The sequence below is a fragment of the Parus major genome, chromosome 3 (assembly GCF_001522545.3).
Source record: "Parus major isolate Abel chromosome 3, Parus_major1.1, whole genome shotgun sequence".
NCBI lineage: Eukaryota > Metazoa > Chordata > Aves > Passeriformes > Paridae > Parus > Parus major.
In genome coordinates, this window is record NC_031770.1 from 10489750 (window position 1) to 10509520 (window position 19771).

At 37.8% G+C, this 19771-nt stretch overlaps 1 protein-coding gene across 4 annotated transcripts in view; it reads left to right on the forward strand.

The window, feature by feature from the left end:
- The window catches only part of GPCPD1 (glycerophosphocholine phosphodiesterase 1), a 42986-nt gene that overhangs the window by 20462 nt on the left and 2753 nt on the right, over positions 1–19771 (forward strand). For 3 of the 4 annotated variants that reach the window (XM_015621032.2, XM_015621033.3, XM_015621031.3), the window contains exons 6-19: positions 852–893; positions 2068–2191; positions 4647–4890; positions 5930–6092; positions 6184–6316; positions 6525–6579; positions 8138–8230; positions 9336–9413; positions 10243–10282; positions 11015–11076; positions 11954–12019; positions 12890–13026; positions 13799–13934; positions 14255–14415. In XM_015621032.2, coding sequence (XP_015476518.1) covers positions 852–893; positions 2068–2191; positions 4647–4890; positions 5930–6092; positions 6184–6316; positions 6525–6579; positions 8138–8230; positions 9336–9413; positions 10243–10282; positions 11015–11076; positions 11954–12019; positions 12890–13026; positions 13799–13934; positions 14255–14415 — 1534 coding nt within the window. Of the gene's footprint in view, positions 1–851; positions 894–2067; positions 2192–4646; positions 4891–5929; positions 6093–6183; positions 6317–6524; positions 6580–8137; positions 8231–9335; positions 9414–10242; positions 10283–11014; positions 11077–11953; positions 12020–12889; positions 13027–13798; positions 13935–14254; positions 14416–17112; positions 17214–19771 lie in introns of all 4 variants that reach the window. The other variant, XM_015621030.2, reaches the window with a different exon arrangement.

Here is a 19771-nt window from a genome sequence, read left to right on the forward strand (position 1 = left end):
AATTTAGATTACCTCGTTTCAAACAGTTGGGATTTTTTTTCCCCAAGTAATACTCAATTCTTCATAAGCAGTTTTTGAGAAAATGCAGCAAACACAATATGTTAGCACTGGGTCATTTTGATCCTAAATTGTTGCCTGTGGTTATTAAGAAATTAGGGTAGGAGCCAAATGATTCTTAGGGAAAATAGGATTAATCAGCGTAGAGGCAAAATTATGTGAAGTTTTATGTTTTGAGAAATGCATGGGTTGTTTAGACTATCACAGTTCTGTTAATTCTGGTGAATTTACTTAAGATTTCAGTTCTTAAAGCATTGGAAAAAGTAAGGATAAAAGTAAGTGTGAACTGAGTGTTTTCTATTTCATGGTAGGTTGGTTTCTTTCACGTGGGCAGAATAAGCATTTTAATTGTGACTAACTCAATTTAAAAGCTTTAAATGTGCAGCAGGGCAACTTTCTTGTGTGTTTGCAAGAAACTTTAATGTCTTTGACACTACTTTGACAAGTAAAGCATCTTAGATACTATTGGGATGTAGTTACCAGCAAAAGACAGCAGCAAGCCAGAAAGTTGTGCAACGTTTTTACTCTCAGTTCAGGTTACTGGAAGTGAAATGTGATATTTTGTGTGTTGGTAGTTTTGTTCATGCAGAAACTGAGAAAAAGCATAAACTGAGATAAATCTTTATAGAAGGTTGCAGAAAACATGCTGCTTTGTCTGTTTCAGTTTTCCTACCTTTTTTTAGATACACTTCTTAGAAGTGAAGTGGAAAAGTAGAATTTATTTAAACTGGCAGATTTTAAAATGTGAGTACTAATTACTTTTTTCCATTGTTTTCCATTCCTTTTAATTCTAGAAAATGAAATCGCTGTTGACGATGGAGACTTTGGAATCTGTAGTAAGTGAGACATATTAACCTTTTTTCTTTATTATGAATTTAATTTAAACAAGGTTAAGTCTTGTAATTGAAAACTGTTTGACATGATAGGTTTTGAGAAGAATTGCCTACGATAGCTTTCTATATTTTTACAGTTATTTTTGTATCCAGCATTTGTGAATTCACACTAAAGCTGTTATCCCTTCTAATGTTAATAGACTGCTAGGAAGATTTGAAGTGTTGTCACTCTGATGGTGTTAAAGGTTGAAATTTGGGAACTTTAAATCCTAGGCATGCATTTTTTTTTTGTTGAAATACAGGATAGATTTAGCTTTCTCTTAATACCTAGCCTTAAAAAAAACTCTTCATACCTGGAAAAACATAATCACTTGCACTGAATGGACTCACTCTGCCTCTTCAGTTAGAGATGCAGCTGCCAAGAGGTTCTTGTAAGCCCACACCTCATGTTCTTGTGTGTGCACAAATGTCTCGCTTCTAACCCACCTCTCACTTAATGTTCGATCTTCTGACACTGGAAGTAATTCTTTATTATACCTCAAAAATCTTGTCTTCAAGCTTTTCCATTTTACCCTTATATCCTCATCAAATGATGGGTTTGGCTCTTTAGGAACTCTTCAAAACGATGGGGTTTGCTTCAGCACCTGGTTTGCAGCTTGTGTTTCTGGTCCTCCTGTTTGTAGGCTTTCCTTGTTTCGATGATCAGGGTGAGGATTCTCCATGCTTTTCATCAAAACTGTTGCTGTACCCTGTCCTGCAAACTTGCACTGCTTTACTGGCACTGATTATGATGAGTTAATGGTCACACTTGTATCTCATCAGAAACAGGGAGCCTCTAATTGCTTAGGAACCTTCAGAGTTCCTGTCAGTATTATTCCATGTGCTGAGAGAAACCAAGACAAGGGAATGTTACTCAGTGCTGTCCTGCAGATAGTTTGCACATGATCACTGTTCCTGTTTAATCCCCTTAAAAGCCAGCAGAAAACTGCAGTACCTGTTGGGCATTCTGAGTAGTTCAGAAAGACTGGGGAAAGGCTGCACCCAGCTTCTTGCATTATTGTACATCAAGACTAGTGATAAGGAGGATTATCTAGAAGATGATGGCAGGAGGAACTGACTGGGTCTCCCTAAAATAAATTACTAAAATGTCTTCTCATTTCTGTTTGGCTTTTGATAGATGGTATTAAAACTGTGGATGCTGGGTGGCTGACATGTCAGACAGAAATAAGGCTACGTCTGCATTATTCTGAGAAACCCCCTGTACTGATATCTAAGAAGAAATTTAAAACATCAAGGTTTAGGTAAGAGCCTGCTGATCTTAGTGTGCAATTTACCTCATGTTAATAGTTAATACTAGTGATGTGGTTTTTTTCCTTAATTAATGTAGCCTTTAAATTCATTTTGAGTTGCTAATAGCCCAGTTTCCAAGTGTTAAAGCACAAATACTCCATACTTGTCTTGGTGTTTCTTGCTTTTTGTCGGGAACTGCAGAATTCTTAGATTCTTACTTAAATCAGTTTGGTGTTTTTCTCTTCAGAGGTGCCTCAAAAAGCAGGCATTATTATAACTCCAGAGTGAATTGTCAGAAGTGGGTATCTTAGCCCTGGTGTTTAGGGGACTGCGCTGTTGCACACAGTGGATAAGGATTTGGCTGGGTGGTTGCTCTGGGTGTTGTGATCAGCAGCTTGAGGTCCAATTGAAAACCAGGAATGAGGGGTGTCCCTCAGGGGTTTGTGGTGTTGGTGACATGGAAAATAGGACTGAGTGTCCCTTCAGTAGTTTGCTGATGATGCCAGCCTGGGGTTACAGTCACACTGGAGGGAAGGGATAGGTTCAAATCTCACCAAGTTCAGCAAGGCCAAGTGCAAGGTCCTGCGCTTGAGTTGGAGCAATCCACCAAGGCTGGGTGGAGCATGGATTGAGAGCAGCCCTGAGGAGAAGGACTTGGGAGTGTTGGTGATGAGAAGCTCGATGTGACCCAGCATTGCACACTTGCAGCCCAGGAGGCCCAAGTGCATTGTGAGCTGCACCAGAAGCACTGTGGCCAGCAGGGCGAGGGAGGGGATTTTGGCCCCCTGCTCTGTGCTGGTGAGACCCCACCTGGAGAACTGCATCTGGCTCTGGGGCCCTCAGGATAAGAAGTACATGGAGATGTTAAAGTGAGTCCAAAGGAGACTACAAAGGTGCTCAGAGGGCTGGAACACTTCTGTTGTGGACACAGCATGAGAAAATATATATTCTTCAGCCTAAAGAAGTGAAGACTCTGGGAAGACTTTTGTAGCAGTCCCTAAAGAGAGCTGAAGAGGGACTTTGGACATGGGCCTGGAGTGGCAGGACAAGGGAGAACTGCTTTAAACTGAAAGAGGACAGGGTTAGATTAGATATGAGGAAGACTTTCTTTAGTGTGTGGGTGGTGAGGCACTGGCACAGGTTGTCCAGAGTTGTAGGTGCTGAATCCTGGGAAGTGTTCAAGGCAAAGTTGAATGGGGCTTGGAGGAACCTGGTCAAGTGGGTGTCTCTGCCTGTGGTTAGGGGGTTAGAACTAGATGATCTTTAAGATCCCTTCCAAACCAAACCATTCCATGGATCTGTAATACTTGATTTATTTATTTTTTTCCAGTTTTGATTTGATTGCCCCTCCCACCAATTCCAGATTTGCTGAAGAGGGAAAGGTTTATTTAATATGACACTCTTAAGTGAGATTTAGTACTTATATTGTGTTCTCTACAGCTTTGCCTTTTTTCCTTGCATGGTATAGCAGGTAGGGAGAGCAATTTCTGAAGCCAGCTTCTTGTCTGAATTAAATGATTGAAATAAAACTTGATAAGCTAGATGTATTCACTATGTCCTCTGTCCTAAAATGTTGGATCTGTCCAGTGGTTTCTGTGACTGTCACTCCCTATGGCAGTGTCACTTTGCAAGTTTCTGGAGTGCCTGTGTCATGACTTCCTTTAGGGTTTTTTTTATGAGGATATATTTCAATGTGGATTTGGTGTAATAGATTTCTATAACTGTAAATATTTCTTTGAGATATGACTTCAGTTTTACTGGTGACTAGGCATATAAATGATAATCCTGTATCTCATCAGCTGTGTCTATAATGCAGGAAGGGATTTGGATTACTTATGTATACTCACATCACTGGCATAACTCATTTTGTCTGGAAGGTTTGCTCTGTGTGATAAAGGACTCTGAGTCTTATATTACAAGAGAGGCTTATGCTTCTCAGTCCAGGATTTTTCAGAAATCCATTCAGTTTAAACGCTTATTTAGGATTTTTCAAGGGACTTAATTATTTCAGCCTCTATTATTTCTGTCTATTAGGATATACTTATCTGCCTTATCAGAGAGACATAGCAGCAGCCACCAATGTTCAAGTCTTGATTTTGATGGTGACTGCTGTTTTCAGTGCTTTTCAGTAGCCAGTTGGCATTGTGGGTGTCAATCTGTACAGGAAGGCTGGCTCTTTCGCAGCCCAAATAGTCTGGTGGAGTGCTGCTTCTCAGACCACAAGTAGAGTTTTCATATTTACCCAGGTTCAACTTTAAGCAGTGGTTTGAGCACTGGAATAGGTTTTGGACAATGGCTGCAAACTCTTGCTCGTGTGAGGACCTGCTGTATACAGTGCTGTTCTCTTAGTGGTGGAGTTGAGAATTCTTGTGTTGTAGGAGCTTCTGCTCAAGCTTCCTAAATCTTTATCATTCACAAAGGCGCAGCAGTGACTTAACCATCTCTGTTGTGTTTCTGGTTGAGTAGAGTAAAATTGACCCTAGAAGGCCTAGAGAAGGATGATGATGAAGATGGCCAAGAGAAGACATCCCCTACTGTCCCTCAGAAAATGGCAAACACAGTGGAGTTCTCCTTAATCAGCGACAGCGACTACAAATGTCGGCACTCTCAGCCAGACTGTGGCTATGCTTTGCAGCCAGATCGATGGATAGAATATACAATACAAACCATGGAGCCTGATAACTTGGAATTAATATTTGATTTTTTTGAGGTATGTCTTTTACTCCTAAGAAGCAGCTCCAGTCTGCCTTTTGGAGCTCGAGTCAATTATTGTGAAGATTTCACTGTTGAAACAGAGCTACTGCCTGATGTTCTTGATCTTTTGGATTTGTTTAGACAAGTATGGGACTATTGACTCCCAACCCATTTGTAGAGGGGTTATTGGGAGTCTTCTTGATGTGGCACAGGAAGTTTTTCAGTTCTCCTTATTTAGAAGTCAGTACAAATTGGACTTGGATCTGTGTGTGTGCAGTATTGCATCCTGTTAGGTTGTCTGGATATTAGTCCTTTATCAGAGCTAAATTATGCTTCTCCTGCTTCAACATGTACAATGTGTATATGAACTAGTTAGATCATGTTAGAACTTACTGAATCTAAATTTTTATATTACAAGGAAAAGAGATTGCTCTGAAATAACTTATGCAGATTAAAACTGGATTTTCACTACTATGTCTGTTATTTTGCACTATTTTTCCCCCTGAAAGATCTTAATATTTGAAGTTCTTTTTAAAAGAAAGCAACTTACACAAAATAAAGTTTTTTAAGTATTCTGGTTTTGGTCTGAAAATGCCTTCAAGTCACTTACAGTCATAGTTGTAAAGTGTCTACATAGTTCCTGAGCTTAACTATGGTCAGGTGCACATTCTTTTTGCTAGTTCTTCCCTCCAAAGGCATACCAAGTTTTTTAGCATTTTAAGCATAAATATTATTCCAGTTAATTTTTGTTCTAAACAGAACTTGGGCATTTTAGAAGACAGACTATTCCATGCATGCTATTTTGATCTGATTATCAAATGTAAGGAGTGTCAAAGAAAAATATGAGTTTCATAGATTTCTGTAAAAATTTTCATTTTCCTGATAGTAATTTATAACTCACTGTTACATTAAACAATTTTAGCTGAAATTAGTGTTTTGTGAAACACACAAGAAACTTGTGTTGTGTCCTGAGGGGCAAACCAGAAGAGTTTGTTTAGAATTCTCACTCACATCTAACAGTAGGGGTTTTGGGGTTTTGTTTGTTTTGTTTTTAGGAAGATTTAGGTGAGAAGGTAGTACAAGATGATGTGCTCCCAGGTCACGTGGGCTCTGCCTGCCTCCTGTCATCCACAATTGCAGAACTCGGAAAGAGTGCTGGAATTCTTACACTTGCTATTATGAGCAGAAATCCAAGGAAGACAATTGGAAAAGTTCGAGGTACAGTTGATGCCAACAACAGATGCAGATAACTTTCCTCAAAGCCATCTGCTGTTTACTGACATGTGAAGCATTGCTGTTTTTCTTGCAGTGGACTACATAATAATCAAACCCATCCAGGGATACACTTGTGATATGCAGGCTTCATATGCAAAGTACTGGAAACCAAGAACAACTCTGGATGTTGGACACAGGGGAGCAGGGAACTCTACAACCACAGCTAAGTAAGTCTGTTTGCATTTTAAACTGGGGAAGTAGTTTTGTGTCACTGACATCACCTGAGGAAGTGGACAGTTTAAAAATCTGCAACCCATAGTCATTTACTTCAGTATCAAGTTGTGGGTATTCTCTGAAACAAAAACCTCTGATTTGTATTTCTGTTGTTTCAATTCTCTGCTATACTGCATCTAACCATTTTCTTGGCTATTTCAGGCTTGCTAAAGTTCAGGAGAACACCATTGCATCCCTGAGGAGCGCTGCTAGTCATGTATGTAAACACATTTCCATATACACAGCACCTGTCTAGTGCAAACTAGGTTGGCTTGTGTGCTTAATTTGCATGATTCAGTACAGTGAATGGTAATTGCACTGGTGCAAATTAGATAAAATCACTGTGGAAATTGCCTGAGTTATAGGAAGTTAATAGTACATTAGACTCTCAAGTCCCTTAAAAAAAACCCCAAAACTTCCATTTAGTATATTCTGGTGGTATTCTAATGCAGGGGGATTTTTAATCTCAACCCTGTACAGACAATTTGAACAAATGAATAAAATTTTGGCACTGCTCAAGTCTGTCAGCATCCTCTCAGGTGGCAAAGGCCTTGCTCAGGGACTGCTGCGTACTGAAACTTGTTGTCTGAAAATGTGACTTGGGAGCTGAGCTGGTAGAATAAACCAAGCCTTGTTTCGGTGCTTGCTACAGTGAAAACTTGAAATCCTAAGACAGAACTTCCAGTTTGGGAAATAATAGCTCCATGTGCCTAAATTCTGTGATGGAGGTGGTCCTCCCAGTAATCTTGATCTCTGAATGAAACTGTAGCTACTAAATTACTGTTTTGAGCAGTAGTTCTTAACCCCCAAGAGGACACTACATGTTTATAGACAGCTTTTAAAATGCTCACAAGAAATATACATCGAGGTAGAAATTTGCTGTGAAGTCATCAGCAGCATCACCAGAGAAGTGCTTTCATCTCTTGGCAGTTTGAAAAGGCTGAAAGCCACCACTCTGAAAATATTTCTGCTGAGAAAAGGACTGAAAAAAAAATCCATGTCCTATTTTCTCTCCATGATGATTGAAAAAGTGGGTGTCAGGGTGATAATTTGATGAATGGTATTCTTGGAGGCCTTCAAAGGAATGATTTGCAGTCAGTATATGTAAAAAACCTCAATCCTGTTTTTCTTTCTGGCCCTCCCTCTTTTCCAAAAGACTGCACTTAGAGCTTTTGGATCTTTCTTCATTTTTTTAAAGCCTAAAAGGAAATCAATCACAGCTGAAAAGGGCAGGAGAATGCTGGATGCAGCTATTTCTGCTCTTGCACAGATCATAACACATTGCTACTGTGTTACTCACTAGTGACTCCAGAAGTTTGTTCATGTATGGAATATCTCCCTAAAGCTTTGGCAATATGGAACCATCACTTGTCTCTTGGTGTGGTGGTGGGGAGGAGGGAGGAAGATGCCACAAAGTCATCTGTTTAAAACATTTGTGTCTAAAAATACCATCTTAGTCTTTCTCTGTAATCAGGTTCACAAGACTTGAATCTTGCTAGAGGGTTTACAAGATTAACAAGATAGATACATATATATATATATATATATATATGTCTGTATTATGGTAGTTAAGATAATTTGCCATATAATTTTTTCATCATTAATAATCCATTGCTGAGCATGATTTAACTGGTAATAGCCAGTTGTATTCAACTTCTGCTTGATGTCTGAGACCTGTAACTACTTGACAATATTTGCATGCAGTTCTGTAGTCCTTGTGCATAAGTTGTTAATGGGCTTTTGTTTTGTTCTGTGTGTATTTCAATTTCCTGTAGGGAGCAGCATATGTGGAATTTGATGTACATCTTTCTAAAGATCATGTGCCTATAGTATACCACGATCTCACATGCTGCATGGCCATGAAAAAGGTAAAGAAGATAATACCTGTATTTTATGTATAAATATGCCCATTCTAGAAATGTTAAATGTTAAGCTCTCACAGAAATAATTCTGGGGACTCAAGGGATGGAATGGGAATAAAGATGCAGCATTACTTTATATATAGAGCAGGGAAGTTGAGTTTTTAACTCGTTGTAGGAAACAACATTGTAGCATGTTGTAGCAATAGCATTTCAAATGCATGGTTTGGCACTCTTCAAGCCCACATTGTAGTTACTATTTAGCTTCTTTCAGACTTAAGATTTGGATGAAAAAAAAGCTAACAAGTCTGCTGTAATCAATGGTGCCTGTGGGGCTCTCATACTCAGGCCTGAATGTTTGTGTTCTGTCCTGTTCTGGTGATCTTCCCCTCCTTGTTCTGTCAATGAATCCAGAGAGAGATTGCAGAGCACAGTGCTCTCTCTGCTTGGCACTGAGTCTTGTGTCTTCAAACTCCCACACTCACTGCAGTATCGTGCTTTGTAAGAGGCTTGGTTTGGAACAGCTGTGGGAATGGAACTTGAACTGAGGGGAATGAATATTCAGTGGATCTTCACTCAGTATTGTGTTGCTCAGGAAATATTTCTTAGTCAGGAGGGGAAGTGAGAAATGGACAGAATATATTGGCACCAGATCTTTATTTTGGGAGTGATCTGTGTGTGTGAATTTTACCCAGGACATTTATCTTTTTTTTTTTTTTTTTTTAGTTTCTGAGACATTGGATAAACAGCAGTAAACTGAACTGCCTTGGAATATTTTTCAATGCATTTCTTTACTTGTAAACATCTTTCCTGAATACATTAACCAGTCAGGTTTTTACAGAATAATTATGCTAATGTTTTGAGAAGAAAGAACTTTAAAGCCTCTAACTTGCATGAAAGACCAAACAATTTTTTTTTTCCAAATTGACACCTTTTTTATGCTTTTGAGTGCCTGTGTTGTCTTGTGAAAGCCAATCATCTTAATCATAAGATATCATTTGTATCTTTATCAATAAAATAGGAAACATTAATTGTTTTTAATGCTACTATATAAAAAGTGTGTAGGCTTTTTTGTTTTCAGCAATGTTTAATTATGTGTTGGTTCTCTTCAAAGAAACTGGACACGGAGCCTTTGGAACTGTTTGAGATTGCAGTCAAAGAACTCACATTTGATCAGCTGCAGTTATTAAAGGTATTGTTACCTTGGCTAGTACAATATACTGTGTGTAGAATTTCAGATTGTATATGAAGCTTGGAGGTTTTGGGAGAAACTATAAGTAGTTTGGGAGAGTACAGTTTTAAAAGTTGTTCAAACAGAACAATTAGGTAATGCCAAGAAAAATACTTTTGCACTGGTTTTGCAACTTGGATAAATGCCATTACTTTTATCCTCTAGAAGTACAGTGTCTGATTTTCAAATGTTAAAGGGACTATGTTGAGCTGCTCTACCTTCCAAACAGAAGTGCCCTGTGAAGATAAATAAAAGTCAGGGGATGAGTGGGCTACTGAGATACCTGCCCTCAGTCAAGGAAACCATCTGCCTGGTCCAAGAGCCATATGATTCTTTTTACTTAAAATTACTTGGTGTGCTCCTTTTTGTGGAGAGAGAATTTGAATGGAGCAAGGGAGTTGGCTGTGTCTGGCCTGATTCTAGTTCAGTATGTGTGACTCTAATATAAAACAGGTCAGTCCTCTCCACTGGATTGAAACACAGAGAAGGGATTAATGTTCAGACTTCTTCACATCTTGATGTTGAATTATAGTTTGTATGGGTTTACCCTTAACATGATTTCTGAATTTTTAGTGAGCACGTTTTCAGTTTGGTTTTGAGCTTTCCTTGAAATATTTAGAACCAAGTTTGAAAGAAAATGGTGATGTGTACTAGTATGTATTTTATCCTTTTACAAATTACTGAAACTGTGTCTATAATAGACTTTAAAACTATTTACAAGCAAAATTAGTTACGTTTTACATGTAGGAAGATGTGGGTAGAGTGTTAATGTTGCTCTTATGCTCTTCAGCTGGCTCACGTGACGGCCCTGAAAGTAAAAGATCACAATGGTATGTACTAGTTTGGAAGAGTGCTGGGATTTATTTATTACCATGTAATTATATAAATTCTGTGGTTGCAGTTGCTTGTTGTAATCACATTTGTCCTGAACATTTCTAAATGCTTATATAATTTTGTGCATGCTGTTGAGTTCTTCACTGGGAAGGAGATATCTGAACAGAAGTTACTCCCTTGAGAAGCAGGGACAGAAGGGTAGAAGGCAAATATTGATCTGTAGATCAATATCTATTTCTGAATAATCATAACAAAATTACCACTAATGTTTCCATCTTGTGCTTCTCCAACTGTACCTTCAACTCTTCAGAATTGCTGACAAGAACTTTGGCAACTGCTGTAGAATATGTTATCAGAGCTGTAAATTTTTTGCCTTAATTATCCCCATTGTAGGGACAGCAAATTATCTCACACATCCCACCTGTAATAAGAAAAGATAAATAAAAATAAAACCAATAAACCTTGATAAACAAAGCTTATGGTGGATGTGATTCACTGAGTGAAGTGGTGAGTATTGTGGCAAGATTTTAAATTCCAAAGCAGGAATTGCCAACACCACCATGGGAGTATGTCAGTGTTAGAGGAAAAGGTGTAGGTAATCAAAAGGTAGACCTGATTTCATTGTTCATTCTTAAAGGCCTTACGATTTTGAGCCAGTCTTTTCTTGCTGGCATTACTGGGATTATGCTTCTGTTTGTTTTAATTCAATATTTTGTATTTCTTTCCAGCATCTTTTAAAGAGGAAGAGAACTCTGCTTTTGAGACGCAGCCATTTCCTTCTCTGCAAAGAGTAAGTAGTGAATGTGGAGCAAGATGATTGGGGAATATGAAAACCTCTGTTTTACTTTCTGCTTTGCACACATAGCAAGGGATATTGATTTTTGGGTTTAGGCCTCTGGTATCAATGCTGGAACTGAGAACAGGGGTTTTATTGTTGGACACTGAAGAGTTTTCAGTGCTTACAAGTAATAGTCTGTTTGTATTTCAAGCTTCTGAATTTGTGAGCCCAAGCTGTGTAGCTCAGGGTGCACTCAGTTTTACAGCTGGTTAACATGTGGGCATTGCCTGTTAATGCATTGACACTTGTTTGTAATTTTGAAAGAAACCACACCTGGCCTTTGGCAGTTCCTCACAGAGTCTTGGCCATCTCTGAGCCAGACACTGAGAAATGTTGAGTGAATTTCCAGTGTGTTTCCATTTAAGACTGGATTGTGTTAGCTACACCTTTTGAAATCACCTTGCAAATAATTCTTTACAAGAATTTCATGTGAAAGAGCTTTAGTTATCATTGTAATGACAAACTCCTGGATTTCATACTTAGGATGTGTTTTGCATTCAAAAGAGCTTTCTCTAGAAAAAAACCCAACATTTAGGAGTACAAATGGGGCATTTCTTTCATGTGTTAAGGTGAATTGACTCACATTTGTAGCTTGTCAAAATCTTGTCCTTTAAGATTTTACCCACTTTTATGTATTCATTAAGTTTAAATTTGAAGTAGAAAAGGCTGTATATGTGTGTTGTATAAAATGTTAAAAACCAAGGGTTTTTAATTCTACTGTTAGACACCATTAGCATTAAATTCCATTGTAGTCTCCCAGCAATTACCTACATAGTGCTTTCTTGTCCTCCTTTGCTGTGGGGTCTCTTCATAGTAAACTTTTTTTCAGGTGCTGGAGTCTGTTTCTAAAGATGTTGGGTTCAACATAGAAATAAAATGGATCTCCCAACAAAGGGTAAGTAAACATAGATGTGATTTACTTTGATTCTTTGACATGCTTGTGTCTAAAGCTTGTAATTTGATGTGACAATTTATGAGCTGCAAAGGCATAATTTTTGTGGGGTTTTGTGCCTTTTTTTTTTTTAATAATGCATTATTTTTAAACTGGGCATATAGTGGCACCACTCCAACAAATGAATAAACTTCTTAAAATGATAAAAAGTATTTCTAGGATTGAGTTCTTTACGAAAAGACTCAGCAGCAGCTCAGACTGCTTTTGGTAGGAGACTCTTTTTAAAGTCAACAGATCACAACAGGGCAGGCAGGAAAGGGCCAAGAAATTCCACCTCTCCTGGCCCAGTGCAGGAGCAGCTACAGCACGGTGCAGTGATGCAAGCAGCTGCTTCCTTCTAGTCCAGCAGGGTTGCAGACTCAGCTGGATTGTGCAGCACTCAGTCCAGAGGGAAATGGTTGTAAAGGCTGGGGTTGGGAGCCTGGAGTAGGGGAAGGAAGCTGAGGAGAGTGGTAGGTGGAAGTCAATATGCTAGAAATAGTAACAAAGAGTTAGCTGTTATAATTACTCATCTTTAGGGAATTTCTTTGTGGTTTTGAAGCTATAGTAGGCTTCCTAGGAATGCATTCCTTGCATGAGGAGACAGAATTTTTCAATGGATTTTATTGCTGTTGGAATTCAGCTCCACCTCTCAGGCTGTCAGTCCTGGAGAGCTGTAAGCAGCACTTTGAACAGACTACAGGATTGATTCTGCATTCAGACTGGCCATCTGAATTCTCACTTTGCTCAGATTGACTGAGAGACCATTGCTGGTAAAAATAATTCTAGTGAGCATTAATTTAAGTGACTCAAACTTGTACTTTCTTTTTCTAGGATGGACAATGGGACGGCAACTTGTCAACTTACTTTGATATGAACCTTTTTCTAGATATTATTCTGAAAACTGTTTTGATGAATGCTGGAGAAAGAAGAATTGTGTTTTCCTCTTTTCATGCAGACATTTGTACAATGTAAGTTAAGAAGAGAGAAATAATGTACTTTGTTTTTGAAATTTGTTTTTATCTGGTAAAATTTACTTTGTATTTAAAAATACAATAAATAAACAAGTGTTTTACTTAGAGATAAAATTTGTGTGCCAAAATAGTTGGGAACTGAAATGAGACCATTTTGCCATCTGAAATGAGCCAAAAATAAAATAGGAAAACAGAGTCATAGTGGATATTTTTGTCAAATGCCTTTCTGGATGCTTCACTCTTCCTTAGAACAAAAAAAAAGGTCAGGGTTTCTTCTGGTATCCCAAAGTCTTTTTCAGTCGTACTTGAGAGGTATGCAAAGTAACTTAGGCACAAATCCTCTTGTTACAGTATCCAGCTTGAAAAATGCATTAGTAAGGTTAGGGGCTGTGTAGTAAACATGTTTAGAAATTCCTATCATGGATTTTCATGATTATCATGAATCTGTGTATTTTAGGAGAAAATTACAGAATTAAATGGCCTTCAGGGATTATATATAAACGTTTTGAGGATGTGGGGCTGAGTTCAAGATCAAGTCTAGCTTCCCTTAGCCTGTGTGTTAATCTTCAGTAGTGGCAAAAGGACTCATTTGTTTGTCACACAGTTTGATGCTAAACTGTGGGACCATCTCCTTGCACCAACTGGGAAATAAAAGAACATGCAGGAAAGAGAGGAATTGAAAGGAATTCCCCTCAGAACAGTGAGAACAAATTTTTATTTTTTCACTTTTATTTTTTCATTTGCTACTTGTGGACTTTTCTCCTGGCAGGATCCGGCATAAGCAAAACAAGTATCCTGTGTTATTTCTGACCCAAGGGGAATCTAAACTCTACCCAGAGCTCATGGATCTCAGATCTCGCACAACTCCAATTGCCATTAACTTTGCACAGTTTGAAAACTTGCTGGTAAGCTGACAAGTTAAAATCAAACTAAATTATTACTTCTTGTTTTAAATCTATGATTTTTGACACAAATGCTTTAAATTACAACCTCACAAAAGAAATATGCTAATATTGGGTAACTGCCCAAAAATGTTCATTATTTCAAATGTTTTTTAATACAGTATTTTAAAAATAGCACTATAAATAAACTCTTAATTGTATTAAATAATTTTTGTTATTACGGATTAACACAATGGTAAGGAGCTGCCAGTGTCAAAAGATTAAAAAAGCTGATGTAAGTGTTTCAGAAACATGGATTTTAATTGAAGCCTTTTGTATTTCAGGGAATTAATGTGCATTCTGAAGACCTGCTGAGGAATCCAGCATTTATTACACGGGCTATATCCAAAGGCCTGGTTATTTTTTCATGGGGTGATGATGCAAATGATCCGGATAACAGGAAGAAGTTGAAAGAATATGGTGTTCATGGGTTAATATATGACAGGTACTTAGTTGTGGCTTTTAAAAATAATAGTCATAATCACAACCATCAAGAGAAAGCATTGTAAATTGATTCTGGTGAAATTTGATGTTGCTTCTTGGTTGACTGGGTACAAAAAGTACAAGGACCCCATAAACCAAGATCAAGAACAAGTCTAACACCAGTTTCCACTCTTTCAGCTGTATATATGAAGCAAAATAACTTTTGTTTTTCTGAGATTAACATAAATGCAATTTGACTCTTTAAAGAAGTAGTGCATGGCATAGAGGTTTAAGGTGCTACTAATACTCAGGATAATATTTTTTTTTAAGTTATGTATGTGATACGGTGAGGAAAATGCCATTTAATACTTTGACTGGAAGGTTTAGCATTCTACATTAAGCTGTGGAAATAGTTAACACAACATTCTGTTGTGTTTCAAAGCTGTGACTTCACATTTTTCCTATTAAAATTAGCTTGTAGTGACTCCAGGGCAAATTGACAAATTAGTAATTTCAGAATGTTACATCCAAAAAATTCAGGTAGGGACATCAGAATACTGTGTTAAATATTTGAACAAAAGTGTTGTTACATGGTTGCTTACAAAAACCCAAAGTTTTAGCTCTTTTGTCTTCGAGGACAAGAAATTCATCATTATGAGATAAAGTTTAATTTGAAAAGCTGCATTAAACCAGAATTTCTGATAGATAAGAAAGTAATTGGGAAAGCATTAAGTGTAACTGAAGTTTCAAATTACAGAAGGCTGTCAAACCTTCTGCTTTAGCAAGAGTATTGCTTTGTATATTGTTTTACTTGAAAAAGAAAAAGACAAAGGAAGGGGATCAATAATTGTTAAAGGCTCTGTTTTATAGAGTGAAAACTGAGAGTCAATTTAATCATAACTAGGGGCAAGAAGTCAAATATGTTTGCTCTAGGCTGTCAATGTAAAAAAAAAAATAGTTAACTCTCTTCAATCTGTTGTTGGCTGCTGAGAGTCCTTTCAAGGTGGTGAGTCCACTGCTTCAGGTTTGCCAGAACAACTTATGCTGTACAGAATGTCTCCTATTCATTGGCAGTAAAAAAAGAATAACTAGGTTTTTACACTGGGAATCAGCTTCAGACTGAAGACAGGGACACATAAATCCTCTTTCCTGCTGTGCTGTGTGTTGCACCTCTGCTACAGCTCAGGATTGGGGCCCCCTTTAGTCAATGGAAAATACCTCTGGACTAGAATGCAGGTGAAACAATCCTCTGACTATGTAGTGTGAAATCACAGGGTAATGAAATTTTATTTTGTGGTATGCATAAGTTAAAATGATACATTATTGGTGGGGTGTTTTAATCAAGCACTGCTGCATGAAGTGTTCATAAAACGTCTCTTCATCTCAGATCTACTAATCCAGTCTTCCAGAGTTGTTAATTACTCCCTGTGCAGTAGATACTCACTACTATGGTAAAACAGTAAAGCAGGTGACAGCCTAATTTCTGACTTTGTGTTGCTTTTATTGCTTTGGATACTCCACACTATTTAAATGTTGTGGCATTTATGTCAAGGCTGCAAGTCAGCTACATGTCACCTTATGTGTCCTTTTGTACTGTTTGGTGTGTTTTAAGTTGTGGTAGGACTGTAGAACACCTTTTATCCCACTATTTGATAACCAGACAGTTCGTTGGAAGGCTGAATTCCCTTGTGGAGTTAACTGAACAAAAATTTCTTAACCTTCTTTCACTCTTTAGATCATCTGGACTCTTACTAGTGTTCATCTCTCCTCTCACTGTCTGCCTCCTCTATCACTTCTACTTCAACATCTTCCTATTTTTTTGGAGAGGAACCCCAAAATTAGTATTAATTCCAAAGCTGTTATTGCAGGCTTTTTAAGTGTAATTTCTAAATGTAATTTCCCTTTTTTTCTGTAGGACAAAATAAACAATGGGATGTCCATTTGCAATTCTTAATTACTTTTCAGGTTTTACTAATTGTGTGGATAAAATTAAATTCAATCTTAATACAGGCTAGGGATATGACACTTTCTGAAAGCTGCATCAGATGTCTCAAGGTAGACATTTTGAAATGCAGGTGGTACCTGCAAGTCCTGGAATGTAAGAATGTAAAACCTGGCAGCAGACATTTCCATTCACAGCTGGAGCTGCTGGGTAAAGAGCAGTCTTTCAGATCATTTGAGACTTGAAGCTGATATTAAGAGTTTAAATAGGTATGGTGTTAGCATCCATATTCTGTGCTGTTTGGAGTTTAGAAATGAATAAATTCAAAACTAAATTTAAAAAGCAGAACTTGAGAGAGAGAGATGTACATGACTGTTCCAAATTCTAGAAACAAGTAGGAATTGGAGTAACCTGTTTTAGTGTAAAGCCAGTTCATGCTATTGTTGTCTCTTCAAATTCCAGAGTGTTTCCAGGGCTGAATTAAGATGGTGCTTCTTCCATGGTTTCGGCAAAGTTTTTATTCTCTGGATTCGTGGCCAAGTCCAGATTTCTATCAAATATGGTATTTTGTGTTGCTGTTTACTAGACCTTTACTTACACCATGTTAAGTGCTAATTATCTGAATAATCTAGGAAGTGAGTAGAAGAATTTTAGAGAATTTTAGGTTGCTTGTATGTGGCACTGAGTTGTGCAGTAGTTGTTTCTGAGATTATGAACTGTGTGCATAGAGATTATTTCTGTAAGCTATTTTTTTCCAAACTTTAATCATCCATGTAGAATTGGCCAAAACACTGTAGCCAGTTGTGAAGATGGCAGAAAAAGTGTGTCCTGAATACCAAAAGTTGGTGATACCAAGCACTGGGCAAAAAAAAATGCAGGTAGGGGGTCTGGCTTTGCTTTGCATGGAGAAAAACTGCAAGACTAAATCTGGGAAGCTTACAAATGCCAAAAATATTCAGAGGCTGATCTCACTGGGGCAGAGGAAAGAGCACAAATGCACTCCCTCCCCCCATCCAGGCCTTTCTCCACTTGGGCTGCAGATTGTTATGTACACCCAAAGTCATTAATCCAAACAGATGTTCTGGGATGCTGGGATGATGTTCTCCCATTTTCCTATGTTCAACTACATTTAATCTCAGTGTTTAACCAAATTATTTGAATTAAAAGGGCAGCCTCTACAGAAAGGTGCCATGTCTGCCTTCAGGCTTTTGTTTGGGCTCTTACACAGAAAAGTACTTTATGTGCATGACTGGGTATCTTCTGTCTGCACAGAAATCTCATCCTTAAAATGCTTTATTAGTCTGATGTTTAGATTTTAATTAGAGAAGAAATTTCAACCTATTGCGAAATTCTCTGTCTTGGTTAAAATGCTGATTTTTAAAGCAGAATTTCTAGGGTGGTTGATCTGGTGTTTTTTCTCCTGGATAGGCTTTGTAAACAGTCCAAAATATTTCTGTATTTAAATATACTTAACTCAGTAAGAACAATGCAGCCTTGTGTTTTTTTACATCTGCTGGCTGTATATTAAATACCAATGTGGAGAGGGGGTGGCTGCTAGCTTACACTTGCATCATCTTTTCTCATTCACTTGACATGATCTGAATCTTGTTTGTTGAATAATACACAGAACTGCATAAAAATACTAAATCAGTATTTCCCAAACATGGATGCTGAGAGCTTTTCCATGAGAGCTTTGTCCAAACACCTACAGTTCCTTAGGCTGCATGTTGCATTTGCAGGCAAAAGCTGTGCTTGGTTGGTATTAGTAACTTCCCAAAGTTTACACAAATTTAGCTGGCAATCAAATCAAAAGCATTTTAAACACTTCTCAAAAGCAGAAGACTGCTGAAATGTGGGCTGCCCTGTTTGCCTGAAACTGCATGTTACTTAAATAACAGCATGGATATGTGGAGGAAGTGTAGTATGAGTTAATTTATAATTTACTCTGATTGAATTAAGATGTTATGCAACGACAGTCCAAGGCTTCCCTATTTTGTGAACTGCAAAGTAAACTTGAGTTTTCCTCGAGATCTAAAGAAAAGTGAAAAGCTTTAATCAAAAGGTTCAGAAAATCTTTTGAGCATGAAAACAGTGTTTCAGTGCAGTTGCCTCTTGTCTTGTGTGTGTTTTCAGAGGTTGCAAAACACCTTTCAGGAGCCCAACACATCAGTTTTACACACACTGCAGAGCCCTTCAATGTCCTGCAAATCTTTTGTAGAAGGTGCTTACTTAAAAGAATAATGTTTAAAGTACTTCTCAGTCTTTTGCAGGGCTTGCTTATTAATAGGAGGTTGGATGGAGAAACTTTGGTGCATAGTTGCTTACAAATAATTGTCCTGTTGAAGAATGGAGGATAGGGAGATGAGTTTATTCCTTATCTTTGGAATATAATAGAAATAATAATTGGAAATAATTAGAGAAGTACTGGAGCTCTGTTGCTGCAAACTGGTGGTGTACTTTTGTGGACCCAAAGAAAAAGTAGGGTCAAAAAAATCCTGAAATTTTGCTTTGAGTTGTCTTCTCTGCCTTTGGTTTAAAAGAAACCATATGCACACATTGGAGTGGACTGGCTCTAGTGGACAGCTTGAAAGGAGCTTGGAGGATTCAACCAGAATCTCAATTGAAAGGGATTTAGAATGGAGCAGGAATTAAAGAGTTTATACTTGTAGTAAAGAATTAGTAATTAAATACTTGCCAGAAGCTGCTTAGAAGCATGCTTAGCCAAGTTCTAGGAACAAGGGGCTTAGAAGAACCATGCTTTTGCTGTTCTAGTGTCTAACTGATGGGAAGGACTTCAGATTCTTAGTTCCTAATGTGTGTTTAATATAGAAAACTATCCTCAATTTTCAGTGTTTTGGCTGAAATTTGCAGGGAAATGCATGAGTTTTTAGCTGACTTAACTGAAGAAAGCACAGGAAGGAAGGAAGGTAGAGCTGTTATTTTGCAGAAAGCTTCCATTGGGCAAATTTGGGTCATATCTTAGGCCTGTATTGGATTATAAGTGCTTATAAGAATATAAGATTATATTATGCAATTAAATAGCATAATTTAAATGCTGTGCCTTCTGTTTGAATTTCATCAAACTGGATAGCATCTATCCTCACTTCTAGGAGTTTCTCCACAGAAATTGTCCTTGACCTTACTGTGATCCATATCAATAATTGCTGTGGAAGTGTTTCCTCACTTGAATCCATTATGGTAGCCATCTTTGAGCTGCATGTTGTTTTTGGTGTCTCGGAGTTGCCAGCAGTTCACAAGTTGTCTTGTCAGGTTAAAAAGGCACCTTGCACTGTCTCACATCAGCACTGCATTGTCTTGTTAGTGGCATTGGTTCCTTTTGGGCATGACTTGAAAATGTGTGAGGGACAGAGGATGATGAAGTAAATACAAACTACTCTCTTGAAGGAATCGTAACTGAGGTATGAACATTCTTAAA